General features: G+C 41.4%; 1 protein-coding gene and 1 long non-coding RNA gene across 4 annotated transcripts in view; one reads left to right on the top strand and one right to left on the bottom strand.

Annotated features, from left to right (window-relative positions):
• The window catches only part of tmem132e (transmembrane protein 132E), a 509,296-nt gene that overhangs the window by 451,437 nt on the left and 42,929 nt on the right, over nt 1-14,930 (top strand). For all 3 annotated transcript variants that reach the window (XM_024263983.2, XM_024263988.2, XM_024263973.2), the window contains exon 6: nt 9,343-9,548. In XM_024263983.2, the coding sequence (XP_024119751.1) occupies nt 9,343-9,548 (206 nt within the window). The remainder of the gene's footprint in view (nt 1-9,342; nt 9,549-14,930) is intronic.
• Nucleotides 3,811-6,742, bottom strand: LOC112141380. The gene is made up of 3 exons (XR_004949051.1): nt 6,116-6,742; nt 4,466-4,533; nt 3,811-4,381 (listed from the first exon to the last, which is right to left on the bottom strand). It is a non-coding gene; the product is annotated as an uncharacterized LOC112141380 (long non-coding RNA).

The raw sequence follows: 14,930 nt of genomic DNA, 5'->3' as shown, positions 1-14,930 counted from the left end.
GAAAGCCGCCGATCTGTCCAGAATGTATCCCGCCTTCGCCCACAAGTAGTCTGATGAGTTCTGAGAACCTGCGGGCTAAACAGGTCAAGGAAAAAGATGAAAGTTTTGGGCAGAAACGCTCACTTTGGACTAGTAGGGGCGGCCGTGGTGCAAAGGTAGGGCGGTCGACTCCTTATTGGAAAATTGTGGGTTCGATTCCCGCCATGTTCCCGCCATGTTTCGAAGTGTCCTTGGGCAAGACATTTAACCCCTGGTGGGAGGTTGGCGCCAGTGTTTAGCAGCGGAGCCACCACCCATGTGTGAATGTGTGTGTGAATGGGTGAATGGGTCTGTGACTGCGAGCCCGGTCTCCTGTGTTTGGGTCCTCCACTACCACTTCCTGAAACAAAGCACAAGGCATCTTCCATGCTGCCTTAAAGTTCGCTTTCACATCCCAATCACAAACTTCCTTTGAGTTGACCTTCGATCCCAGAGAGTTAACACTAGAAGTCCTAAGCCTGCGCAAATTTGCGCAGGGAAGAGTCCCCCCCGCTTTAGTCCGAGAGCCCATTGTTGTGTCATGTTGGGTCACTGATGAGCCATTAACTTGCCCATGTATATGTTAATGCAGCATGTAAGTACCTAATGTGTATTTGAACTAACAGGTTGTGTGGGGGTTGTAGTTACCTGATGCATGTGGACAAGTATTGGCTTTCCTGCTTTGACTCACATTTGAACTAAAGTTCCATCTCATTCCTAACCCAGAGTTCAATATGATGTTGCTCCACCTTTTGCTGCTATTGCAGCTTCAACTCTTCTGGGAAGGCTGTCCACAAGGTTGAGGAGAGTATTTATAAGAACTCTGGATCATTCTTCCAAAAGCTCATTGGTCAGGTCACACTGATGTTGGTGGAGAAGGTCTGGCTCTCAGTCTCTGCTCTAATTCATCTCAAAGGTGTTCTATGGCGTTCAGTTCAGGACTCTGTCCTCCATCTTTATGGACCTTGCTTTGTGCTCTGGTGCACAAAAATGTTGGAAGAGGAAGAGCCCGCTCCACACTGTTTCCACTAAGGTTGGGAGCATTGACCAAAATGTGTTGAAAATATTTCTTTCACCTGCATTGAACAGTTTTGAAGTAAAAATAAAATTTAAAAGTAAAAACAAATATTTCATGTGGACTATTCCTGAGCGGGATTCGAACCCATGACCTTCTGAATGTGAGTCCGCAGCCATAACCACTTGACCGTCTAGTGGCGGAATCTGGAATGCATGTCAAACTTAAATTTAAACATGACATTCTGCATTGCGAAATCAGGAAGTCATTGTTGATGGTTTAAAGGCATTTGTCTGTGTTAAAAATATTTCTTTCACCTGCATTGAACAGTTTTGAGGTAAAAATAAAATTTAAAAGTAAAAACAAATATTTCATGTGGACTATTCCTGAGCGGGATTCGAACCCATGACCTTCTGAATGTGAGTCCGCAGCCATAACCACTTGACCGTCTAGTGGCGGAATCTGGAATGCATGTCAAACTTAAATTTAAACATGACATTCTGCATTGCGAAATCAGGAAGTCATTGTTGATGGTTTAAAGGCATTTGTCTGTGTTAAAAATATTTCTTTCACCTGCATTGAACAGTTTTGAGGTAAAAATAAAATTTAAAAGTAAAAACAAATATTTCATGTGGACTATTCCTGAGCGGGATTCGAACCCATGACCTTCTGAATGTGAGTCCGCAGCCATAACCACTTGACCGTCTAGTGGCGGAATCTGGAATGCATGTCAAACTTAAATTTAAACATGACATTCTGCATTGCGAAATCAGGAAGTCATTGTTGATGGTTTAAAGGCATTTGTCTGTGTTCAAAATATTTCTTTCACCTGCATTGAACAGTTTTGAGGTAAAAATAAAATTTAAAAGTAAAAACAAATATTTCATGTGGACTATTCCTGAGCGGGATTCGAACCCATGACCTTCTGAATGTGAGTCCGCAGCCATAACCACTTGACCGTCTAGTGGCGGAATCTGGAATGCATGTCAAACTTAAATTTAAACATGACATTCTGCATTGCGAAATCAGGAAGTCATTGTTGATGGTTTAAAGGCATTTGTCTGTGTTAAAAATATTTCTTTCACCTGCATTGAACAGTTTTGAGGTAAAAATAAAATTTAAAAGTAAAAACAAATATTTCATGTGGACTATTCCTGAGCGGGATTCGAACCCATGACCTTCTGAATGTGAGTCCGCAGCCATAACCACTTGACCGTCTAGTGGCGGAATCTGGAATGCATGTCAAACTTAAATTTAAACATGACATTCTGCATTGCGAAATCAGGAAGTCATTGTTGATGGTTTAAAGGCATTTGTCTGTGTTAAAAATATTTCTTTCACCTGCATTGAACAGTTTTGAGGTAAAAATAAAATTTAAAAGTAAAAACAAATATTTCATGTGGACTATTCCTGAGCGGGATTCGAACCCATGACCTTCTGAATGTGAGTCCGCAGCCATAACCACTTGACCGTCTAGTGGCGGAATCTGGAATGCATGTCAAACTTAAATTTAAACATGACATTCTGCATTGCGAAATCAGGAAGTCATTGTTGATGGTTTAAAGGCATTTGTCTGTGTTAAAAATATTTCTTTCACCTGCATTGAACAGTTTTGAGGTAAAAATAAAATTTAAAAGTAAAAACAAATATTTCATGTGGACTATTCCTGAGCGGGATTCGAACCCATGACCTTCTGAATGTGAGTCCGCAGCCATAACCACTTGACCGTCTAGTGGCGGAATCTGGAATGCATGTCAAACTTAAATTTAAACATGACATTCTGCATTGCTTAATCAGGAAGTCATTCTTGAAGGTTTAAAGGCATTTGTCTGTGTTAAAAATATTTCTTTCACCTGCATTGAACAGTTTTGAGGTAAAAATAAAATTTAAAAGTAAAAACAAATATTTCATGTGGACTATTCCTGAGCGGGATTCGAACCCATGACCTTCTGAATGTGAGTCCGCAGCCATAACCACTTGACCGTCTAGTGGCGGAATCTGGAATGCATGTCAAACTTAAATTTAAACATGACATTCTGCATTGCGAAATCAGGAAGTCATTGTTGATGGTTTAAAGGCATTTGTCTGTGTTAAAAATATTTCTTTCACCTGCATTGAACAGTTTTGAGGTAAAAATAAAATTTAAAAGTAAACACAATCTTCATGGTTTAAAAGCATCAAAAATGTATCACCCCCCCTCCTCCCCCATGTCACCAGTTTGTCATTTATTGTGTTTGTCTGTGTTAAAAATACTTCTTTCACCTGCAAATTTAAACCTTACAATCTGCATTGCGAAATCAGGAAGTCATTGTTGATGGTTTAAGGTGATCACCACAACACTACTTTGAGAAGGGGAGGGGGGCATTGCAGCAGAAGCTGAAAGTTCCAGGGATTCTAGTGTTAAAGACCTCCACCTGCTTCAGAGTCTCATCAGTAATGACCAAACTTTCATCCTTCTTGGAACAGATCCATGCCTTTGATCTAATCACTGTCTTTAATCTGTGCATATGAAATCAAATCTTGAGATTTTCTGTCACTCTGGAGCCAAAAGTGCTGCCAGTCGTCAGAAAGCTGTGTCTCGGACCAGCAGAGAAATGATCCAACGCTCAAACACCTGAAGACATCCCAGAATGACTATTCCTCCATGAATCTTGCAGGGAGTTGAAACATGAAGAAGACACGCTCCAAACCTTTTATAGAAACTCTTGGATTGAATAATTTGGAAACAAGAAAGAAAAAGACATCAATTTTTTCACTTTCAATAAATTTGTATTTGCTAAAAGTTGTCAGTTGATTTCACAGACTTGTATGGATTTTCGTTTTCACTGATGGAAATACCTGCATGTTTTTGTGAGAATAATAGCAGGAGAAAAGCTGCTTCTTCTTCTGGAATTAAAAAAGTAACAATAATTTGACGTATTTTGGGCCCGTCTTTTTATTTGGATATTTGCCAGCCTACAGGCTCCAGGAGTAAAAATAGGTGTGAGCCTGTCATTTTTCTTTATTGTCAAATGTTATCTGTGTCTTCCTCAGAAATAAGCGAGCTCTGCGGTCCCAGAAGAGCTCAGCAGACAGGACGGCCGTCCGCTCGGTCGAGTCTGTGTGTCATGTAGTCGTAAGGGCGACAAAAGTGCGTTAGGAGGTAGAGGGTATTTGCCAGCCGGCGTGGACAGCACGGCGCCCCCTCCCCCCGATGATCATCGGCCTCTGGAGCGCCATGACTCATGGGAGGCATCTGAAGCCGCAGAAAAGGCCCCGCGTCTGCACATCACGTCTCATGATTGTAGACATCCTGCATGCATACTGTACCTCGCTGAAGGCTCGTTCCTGCATGCTTCACTTCCATGTCTGTGTGACACATTTACCTTTAGTGCAAATCCAAATTTAGCTTCTGGGAGAAACACAGAAGATGTAAGGAAAATGGGAGCTTACACATTCCTGCAGCGCTTTAAAAACATCCTGAAGGAATCTGACCATGCAGATTAATTAGGACTCCAAGACTTAAAGTGGAATAAAGAAGAACAAATAAGTGATGTTACTCATCGTGAAGAGTTATTGCAGTCGATATCTTGGTGGTTTGATATTATATTTGGATGCACATTGTCCTGCAGGTTCAGAAGATGTTTCCAGTGAGATCATACATTTGGCATTGACTGTTTATGAGAACTGGAGCGAGTGAGTGTGATGTCACCCATAGAAAATGGATTACTTACTTCAAATGAAGTCAATCCTGCCATCATTTTTTTAACGTATGGATGTTGAAACCAGAAATCGTCATTGAGCAGTCTGAATTGGACAATCGTCGTTTCTATGGCAACCACTCTCACTAATCAGGAGTGAGACGTCAAAAAGTGGTGCAGAGGAGTCCTTAACCAAACGCCAATATGAGAACGCCTTGGATCTTCAGCACCTGCTTGGTCCAACTGGTTGATAAAACCCTGTCTCTTATCCTTCAAAATCCTTAACTATATACAAGTGTACCTAGAATTAATGCTTTTTTTAAATGCAAAATGTTGGTCATTTTGTTTTGGTAAATCAGACGACTTTTTGATATAAATCTTCTTCTTCTCCTGACTTATGTCATGTGACTCATCAATCAAGCACATAATGCTCGATTTAGTCTTCAGAACTACTGATTTTAGTGACGCAAGTCTCAGATTTAGTCCAAAATAAACTCCATAAAAGTTAGCTCTGCAGCTGTAATGGATCCCACAAAACATCAAATATCTGTAGAAAGTGACAAGACTTTTTTTTAATACATTCAAACAGAAGGGTCTAAATTCCCATCTTCCCAGAGCTGCAGATGATTTTCCCTCCTATCATCATCATCATCATCATCAATCTTGCTATCAACAGTCAAACGGGAGCGGGCTCATTTAGCCAGCAGAGCTAAATGAACTCCTTCATTCAGGTCTGAGTCCCGGCATCATCAGTGAGGATTCAGCGCATGCATTACACCCAAATGGACTTTCTGTCCAACAAACTGTGGCGGTAATTCTTTCCAGGACAAATTTCCACCTGATAATAAACTCTGAGACAATTGTTTGAAAACGATGAGGGTTTGACGCTGAAACACGCCGTGTTTGTGTGTGAGAGAGCACGGCGTGGCCTGTGCATGCATGGCGTGATCTGTGCATGCGCGGTGTGGCCTTGGCGTGTCCGGCACACGTGTGGCGTGGCCTATGCGGAGCCTGCGCATACACAGCGTGGCCTGTGCATGTGGCCCGTGACCTTGGCGTGGGCCTGGCTTGGGCTTGGCCTGGCCTGCGCATACACAGCGTTGTCTGTGCATACACAGAGTGGTCTGCGCATACACAGCGTTGCCTTGGCGTGGCCCTTGTATGGCCTTGGTTCGGCCTGCGCATGCACGGCGTGTGGCCTTGGCGTGGCAGTGTATAGCGTGGCCTGCACATACACGCCATGGTCCGATCATGCACGCTGGAGCAGAAACTTATTTATTCTCCCTGTTGTACATTCATGACCTCGTTTTTTCTCCATTTCCTCCATTTCTAACCATACATTGACGACCACACTCTTGTAATAATTAGTTATTTGCATGCAAAATCATTGCTGGAGCCTTACCTGCACTAACAGGAGGGAAAAGCAGCAGCAGAGAGGATCAAGGTTATTGGATTACATCAAAATTCTGCACAAAGGGAGAAAATGAAAAGTGTTTTTTTAGTGGAGCCACAGAAGGCGGGAAGAGGTAAATGAACGCAGGTAGCTGGACAGATGCTTTGTGAGTTCAGAGCAAAAGACCTTGCAGAGGTTAAGAAAAGGAGCGGTTGCAAACAGGAGGCTGTGAAGTGCACTAACAAGGACGGCACTGTTGGAACCTATAGCTCGCACGGGTCATGCAGCTTTGAAGAGAAAGGAGGTTTGTTTTCTAAAAAAAAAAGACAAAAAGAAAGCTCTGAATTTGCTCCTGAAGCTTCCAGTCCTTTCAAACAGATGCATAAATAAGAACAAAGTACCTCATTACTCTCACACTGAAGAGCGAGACCCTGGATCTGAATCCGTTTGTTTTCCGTGCGCTGCGCTTTAAGGTTATTCCGTAGCTTTTGCTTCCATGAGATGTGGCCATGGCAACCTTTCCTGCTGCACGTCAAGAGCAGCCGCCGAAGCTGCAGGATCCACAGGGACCGTCCCCCAGCAGCACTCAACCAAACGCTGCATGGGAAAATATCAAAGTTGAAATGAGATTTTCTTTCCAGTCTGTTTCAAAGGCCTGTTGATTTTTCTTTGAATTTCATGAATACATTTCTTCATTTACGTTTCTATAGGCTGTAAAGGTCTCTGGAAGCAGAGGAAACACTTTTTGTACTTTTTGTAGGGCTTTAGCAGGATTGTTGTCTGAAAAGTTGTGAGTGGGCTGGAAGAGTGGGATGAAAAAAGCCGGTTTGTTCCTAAGCGGATGTGATGGGAGCTTCTCTGTTCTTTATGCATGAAATCAAGGTTCACAATTAACATTTGATGCATGAACGATAGATTTAGCTGCCGCTCACAAAGGGGATTTTGTGGCAACAATGCAATAAAGTAGTGCCCGAGGCACAACGCACAAAAAGGACAGAAACTGCCGCTTTTTACTGAGAAAATCATCCCTGTTAATGTTACGGAATAAATGCGGAAAAGGCCCCTGGGTTTGTTCACCTTTGTCAACCTCAGCAGTCTGTTCTCGCAGCGCCGGGAGACCGAACCCGGGCGGCGCTTGTCCTGACGATCTGTCTCCGCCCAGGCAATCTGCTGGCACCACGGAGGGTGCCACAGCGCATTAGCGGCAGAGTGACGGCGTGCGGTGGCTCAGTGTGTGAAAGCCCTCCTCGCGGAGCCCCCACAGGACCACTGATACCCCGAGCCTCTAACAGCTTTTGACTTGTAATTAGTCAGCCAAGTTTATCAGCTGCAGGAGATGAAGCGGCGCTGCAACTGCAGCAGGTTCCCGTGTTTGTGTGGAGTCCACGGGAGTTCGGCGAGGTGCGTGTTATGAACTCCACACGCCGCAGTCCCCGCTGTGATCAATCAGAGGTGGCCGGGGTCGTTGTGCTGACTTCCCTCTTTCCAACTCAGATCATAAAGACACGATAAGGCATCAGCAAACAGAGAAAAATGCTCACAAAAGCGGGATTTTCCAACCTGTGCAGTCAATCCCTGCAGAACTGTATTTACTTCAACCAAAGGGAGAGTGTTTGCAGTCCCCCCCCCCTCAATCTGGCCTGTCTGCATGTGGGGAATTATATTACCCAGACCTCCTCCTGGTTATGATGAATCCCCAGCCCTGAGAAGACCGGCCCGCCCGACCTCCATTTGCAGGAGATTAGATCCTCTGATTACAATGCCAGCCACCTCCCAACACCAGATAAATCTTCAATGGGAGCCCAAAAGCAAAGCCCTCCAGATCCATTGCACTTAATAATTTAGTGCGCAGGGGGACAAGTATTTATGATAATTCAGATGGAGCTGGAGATTTTCCAGTTGATGGGAAAGTTAAAGAATGGATTCAAGTTAATTTTAGAAGAGTCCATATATTGACTTCTTTCTCCGTGTCACAAATTAAATCACATTATATTAGTGAACTACTGGGAAAGGTGAATATGTTTATTTATGAGACAAAGGTCTTACGAGCAAAGTTCATGTGAAATGTCAGCAGGAAGACGTGTTTGCCTAAAAGCTTTTCTTGCCATATTACGTGCGCTTGTTCATTGATCATTATGGGATTGTGCCGCCGAGCCGGTGCGGTCTGGATGTGGTTGGAATGCCTAATTAGCTCTCAACATGCCTAACAAACACAGAGTTACTTGGAAACACTAATTTGACTGCATAAAGGATGCAAATGAGATTAGAGAGGAGCCCCCACAGCCAGAGAGCGTTTTGTTTACAGCACTTGTTTTCAGGATTTCTGCCACCGAGGATGGAGAGCCTGCGGGTTCGGATTCTGACCCAAAACAACAGCTGATTCACTCAGATTTTGTTTCGAGGCTGACAAATCAGCTGATTCTTTCTGGGTGGTTTGAGGTCTGCAGATACTTCAGAGTCTTGTGGAGGTCCAGCTGAGTCTGTTGGTGCTTTTCCAAAGGAGTTTGGTTCTTCTTGGTCCTAGAAGAACTAGAACTAGAACTACAACTAGAATCTAGGATTAATGCGAAGGCTAGTGGTCTTAAACCTGCTTAAACAACACATTCCCATCCCCTACTTGTCACTTTTGACATTTGGTTAAAGGGTGACCAAACAGGGAAGTTGGAGGCTCACTCAAACAGTTTGACCAATCACGAAATTCCACTGTAATACCTCGTTTCAACTTGCAGGGGGCAGCACGCTGATTGTTTTAGAACATTTTTAAAATTATACAAGCTGAATTTAAATTGTCAAAATATGTGTAAAGGACCAACAGACAGCATTTTTAAAGCCTCATTCATAGAGCTCAACACCCAAAAAAGTTGATTTAGTGTTTGGTTACCCTTTAAGGCCCTCTCCGCATCAAAAACGGACGTCTTGGGTGTCCCAAACTCGTTGTTTTTTTACATGCTGGCTGATCGTAAAATCAAAGGATCAATAACCCTCGGGACGTCTCCAGTACCAAAACCCAAACCTGGTACCTTAAATCGTCGTATCCACTTAGCGGTCCGGTAAGGAGTGGTCCTGTACGGTCCTCGATGAGCAGCTTTTCTCCTTCAGAATCTACTGGAATTACGTTGGTCGTGTTAACAAACAGAAAATTACAGTAAATCAGAGAACATTTACACTGGAGCTCCACCCTAAAGCTCAGATCTCTGATCTTCTGGCTCTGACTCGTCACCATGATCTCTCTCCAGGTCTCCATGAACTGCGACTACGTGTTTGTGAACGGGAAGGAGACGCGCGGCTCCATGAACGCCAGGGTCATCTTCAGCTACGAGCACCTGAGCGCGCCGCTGGAGCTCACCGTGTGGGTCCCCAAGCTCCCCCTGCAGGTGGAGCTGTCCGACTCCAACCTGAGCTTCATCAAAGGCTGGAGGGTTCCCATCCTGCCCGACCGAAGGTGAGGCTGCTCCACCACATCTCCAGGAGAGATAAAACAAAGCCACAGCAGGAACAGTTTAACTGAAAGAAATATATTCACATCACAAACATTCAATGATATGTTTCATTTTTCTTTAAGCCTTAAGAACTCAGGCAGGAACATCGCAGCATTAGAAGAGCGTGACAGGAAGTCAGGATCTTATTGTTGCTGAAGATCTGCAGTTTCAGAGGTTGCTCCATCAGCCTCGGGGTCCACTGTCAGCTTGTAGGAAAACGTCTGTCTGTCGAGTTTGAGGTCGTTTTAGTCGAGTAATCAGATTTTTAACAAAGCTTTAGCTTTAAGGTTTTTGAACTGGACTTGTTTATTAAAGGTGGACTGAAGTGGTTGGACCAAGAAACTAACAGAAGAGAACTGAGCAAGCTAAAATAATCAGATTGATTAGATTTTTGATACTTTGTCATTTTTAAATTCTTAGTCCTTTTCCTTCTGAGTCTACATTTGTATTTCTGACAGTCCTTTAGCTTTTCTGTACAGTTATGTCTTTTAACTGTTAGACTAGATCAAGCATGTCCCAAGTGTGGCCCACGGGACAAATGTGCCCCGTGGTCAAATTGAATCTGGCCCAAAACCCCTTTAAAAGAGCGTGGCTGCCAGCACTGATGCAGGATCCTAAAATACTTGGATTTGAAAAGAAAGCATCATGTTTAACCTGAAGATTTCACAGCCAAAAGCAGCTTTTAATTAATGTCACTAGCAGAGCAAAAGGAGCGGCCATTTTGAAAACTTGTATTGGAATTTTTTAAAGAAACATGTTTATGTGTCCATGTGGAGAGGAAAAAACTTTTTTAAACTTTTTTTTGTGTTCATTTCAAAAGCACAAAAGTTGCATCTATTTCTGTTTGACCTGCTTCATGGCTGCTGTCATGGCAAGAAAATCTGCGTCCTGAAACTCGATGAGTCTTTCAAAAACGAGTGACATTCCCTCACTGCGTCCTTACCCCAATAGCGTGGGACTATTCATAAGCCTGGATTTTAACGCGATTCAGATACATGTTAACGACATTCTAAACAGCAAAAACATGTCAAAGATTTACCAAAAATAAAAAAATAAAAAATAAATGTGAATATTTTAGAAAGATTGTGTTTGAATCCACTGTGTTCTTATGAGGAAACTTGCTTAATTTATAAAAAGTGTATTCAAATACTTTTTTGTCAAATATAAAGCATTCAAAGCAATGCATTGTGGTCTATATTCACTAATCTGGTGAGGATCGGTGCACTCTAGAGCCTCATTTCCACTGAGCGTTACGGTACCGTCCCGTACTTTCTAAGTTAAAGTCTCAGTAGTTGTTTTGTGAAATTTTGTCTCCACATTTGAGCCCTCTGAGACTTCCGGGACATTTTGGGCGCTGGATTTGGAGTTATAGGTTCTGACAGCTCGAGATATACACCGGATATAATGTACTATGAGCAATAAGTGAATTATGACCATCACGAGGTACGGGTCAGGAATGTTTAACGGGTCCATTTTACAATGGAAACACTCAAAATACCGGATCAAACCGGACCAGAAACAAGGCTCTAGAGTGCACCAATCCTCACTAGATTAGTGGATATAGACCACAATGCATTGCTTTTGAACAATTTGAACACAACCACATTCTTGTGCCAAATAACGTTGGGTGTTTTGGGTATTTTTACATACAGTTATATGGTATTTATTTTAGCCCTAAAACAATTTATTAACTTATCTTTCTGTAAGTATTAGTAGAATATTGTTGTGTACAAAGTATTATAAATTGAGTCATATTGTACCTGTTTCTTCTCTCACATGAACCGAGACCCGAGTTCTGATCTCATGCGAGTGACAGTCATTAGTCCGCTGGTTTGACAATATAAATCCTTGAATCTTTGAATTTATGTTGAAACAAATGTATTTATGAGTTTATTTGACAAGAACATTACATGAAAAAGCATCAAATGTACCAGAGTTTGCCCAAAATGCTTTTTTTCATGGAGAAATTCAGTATTTTCACTTTACTATTACTGTTATTACACTCTGTGATATCTTAATGTTGTTTGTTTTGAGGTTAAATACGTATTCCGCTTTTTTTGGCATAATTGTGTTAAATGAACTTTAGCTGCATTTGATCTTTTTTAAAAATACCTTTAAAATGACCTTCATATGTAAAATCAGAGAACGTTTTGATAGAAGCTGATTTTTTTATCTGAAAATAAATGTAAATTAGTCTAATAGTTTATTTCTAAAAGAAAAAAAAGTTAATAATTGCATTTAAAGACCATAGTTAACAAATATCCTCCTTGGAAAATCTTTGGACTCCTCTGGACTTGAAACCATGAATGTGTTGGTCCATCTTAACTTTGAATGGAGAAAATCTGAATTTATCTTGTGTTTAGGATCACTTTTTCTGTATTAGTCTCACTTCATTAGAAAACTGATGGATGTGCATCACCTTCACTTCTGTTCTCATTCCAACATCATTTTTAGTTTGTCTGGATGTAATTAGCCGTTCGCCTCACTCACTATATCTTAAAGCCTGCAGCCAGCTCTCTTAAAGACGGGAGTTTGGGAAAGAATACCGTTTTGATTAGGATCCACACAGGGGGTCTCAGCAGTTACCCTCATTTCCATAATCCAGAACCTCCTGAAACTAAAAATAAACCTTTGACTGCACACTGTTGAGTCTTTTGAATCATATGCCACAGTTTCCTCAGAGAATGGAATCATATTTTTACTGTGAAGGTCAAGGAAACAACGAGCCAGAATGATTCCTTACATGTAAATGTTTGCCTGACTGGAGGCGTCTGAAACCTCCGCGCTTCCTCTTTTCATCTAAACCCCCAGGCGAAGGGAGCAGAGCCAGAAATCATTCAGGATGTATTTTAGATCTCTTATTTTGGTACATGATTACCACAGGACTCATTAGCCGGAGTGCATGACGCTCCGCAGTCTTCCACATTAGTCCTCCAGCCTCCTCTCTGTTATCCAGGATTTTACGGGTAGTTGCCTGTTTTGGTCCAATTAGACGCTCTGCCTCAGGTACGAGCGGAAATGTTCTCCGTGAAACGAAGCACTCCAGTGCAAATTGAGCTACAGGCTCGTGGTGAGTTCATCATCCCCATCTGAAACTAATTCCTACAACAAGACTCCATTTGAGTGCAGGTTCAGAGAGTAAAGCTTTCCAGGATGAGTGTTTGTTTGCATTCTCATCAGAATGTTGTCAGACTTCTGTAAAAAGGAACTTTTCCAACTGTTGTTTGATCGGAACTCACTTCTTTAATTGATATTTTTTACTCTAAAGAAAATACTCTTTCCGTATTATTGACAAACATTTCAGAGTCCAGGAGATCATGAAATAAAAATCGTGTGGAATAGCATCAGAGGGAGTTAAAATCAGGAGCCAACAAAGAAAAAGGTGTAATGTTAAGAGGCCTGTCCTCGTTAAAGCATCCACACAAATGCCCCAAAGAGGGGCTCTAACTCCAACATGGGTGGGCGCCTCCGTCCATGAATCGCCAGAGACCAACTCCATGTTATCCTCAGCCAGAATACAGATAGTATTTAGAGCCATATTTAATCAAACTGCAAAGTTTCTGACTATGACGTTCAGAATGTGCCTTAAACAGTCACTTTGGGGTCATCTCAATGCAATCGTGCAAATAAAAAGCCACAACGTTTGTGTGTAAATGTCTGATGTGATGTAAAACTTCAAGAATTTGACATTTTGTGGAAAAACAATCAATAGTTTTTTCATTAAGTTTGTCCGGTGCTGAAGTTTTTCCTCCAATACATGATTGGGGTCTGGAGTTGTTTGGTTTTGGTTTATTGTTCCATATTTACGTCCTGCCGACAAGATTGTTTTTGCAGTTCTACTAATTTTACTGCACCGTTAAGCAAAAATTTGACCCTATGCATAAACTCAAAAACTTACCAAAGCTTGCATGCATCTCATTTCAAATAAAAAAATAAGTTTTGGGCATAGTGAACAATCCCCTAAGAAAATAGTGAGAGAAACTATAAAAATGATCTCTTATGAGGTTCAGAAAAATATTGTATAAAATCTTCTAATGAAGCTAAAAGACGAGCCGAGAATTTCCAAAAGAAGTTTTGAATTTATGATGGGATGGCCACAGGAACAATGACTAGGCCGCCATTTTGTTTGAAATTTGTCAGTTTTCACATTTTCACACAATAAGCGAAACAATCAATAATGTTTGAGCGAACAGGAAGATCATTTAAATCTAGCACTTTGTTTTATACTTTAATACTTTTCCTTATATTTTACCGTTATTGCTTTCTGCACCTAGGAAAGGAGTTTGTTTTTTAATTTCATTGTACAAGTGTGCAATGACAAATTAAGACTATTGTATTTGTTAAATTTCACACACACACCATCAGGTTAAGTCTGCAACCACAACCAACATTTCGTTGACCTTTGACCTCAGGAAGAGGCTGCCATCTTGAACTTTTTTTTTTTTAATTCTCTTTAGTCTTGTAGACTGTAAGAAGAGACGTACGGGGGCGACATCACCCATAGAAAACGCCTTACCTCCAGCTCCAGAGAAATGAATTTAGTCGTTATTGAGTCATGGGTGAGGTTATTTGAAGTCCACATCAGTGAAAAGGGGGTCGGGAGAAGCTGTCAATCTAACGTTTAAGGAGGGGTCAGCACGCACCACATGCTTTTACAGAGCCATCTGATTGGTCAATTAGTAACTTGATTAACTTGCGATAAAGAAAAAGTGTCATGAAAAAGAAGAGGATAAACAAAAAAAATGTATTGGGGCAAGAATGGTTAGAATGACTGAGTTATAGCAGTTTATTTCTCTATGGAAGTCTATGGGATTTCTGTAGCCAGTAGGTACTTCCTGTTTGGAACGCCAGGGGGAGGGGTCTCTCAGTCCAGTTCATAAGTTCATATATACAGTAAATGTTTAGTTCCTCCTTCAAATTGAAAGTCCTCCTTAAGATTTTGATCCTCCAAACTCCTGGAGCGTCATTGGAAAGCTACTCAGTATTTTAAAGTTGTAGATCTTTTTCACAACGTTAACGTGGCGAGCTCTCAAAAGTGGCGTTCCTCTATTGCTTACATATTTTCTATCAGAATATTGTGACATTTTTAATCATGAATGCTTGGCTCAAGCTGAACAAAACAAAATAACATATGAAAGAAAGAAAGATATTAGTAATGTGGGAGTGGCTCGCAAAAAACCTCAGTTGCTAAAGAAATCCAAAAATGTACTTTTGCCGCTACTAAAAATACATAAACTTGTTCATTCCCCCTTGTTACCAAAACATAAAATAGTTTCTATCTTCTATCTATATATATATATATATATATATATATATATATATATATATATATATATATATATATA

Source organism: Oryzias melastigma, linkage group LG14 (assembly GCF_002922805.2).
Source record: "Oryzias melastigma strain HK-1 linkage group LG14, ASM292280v2, whole genome shotgun sequence".
Lineage (NCBI taxonomy): Eukaryota > Metazoa > Chordata > Actinopteri > Beloniformes > Adrianichthyidae > Oryzias > Oryzias melastigma.
The sequence above is the reverse complement of the archived record's forward strand: the minus strand, read 5'-3'. Positions and strand labels throughout refer to the sequence as shown.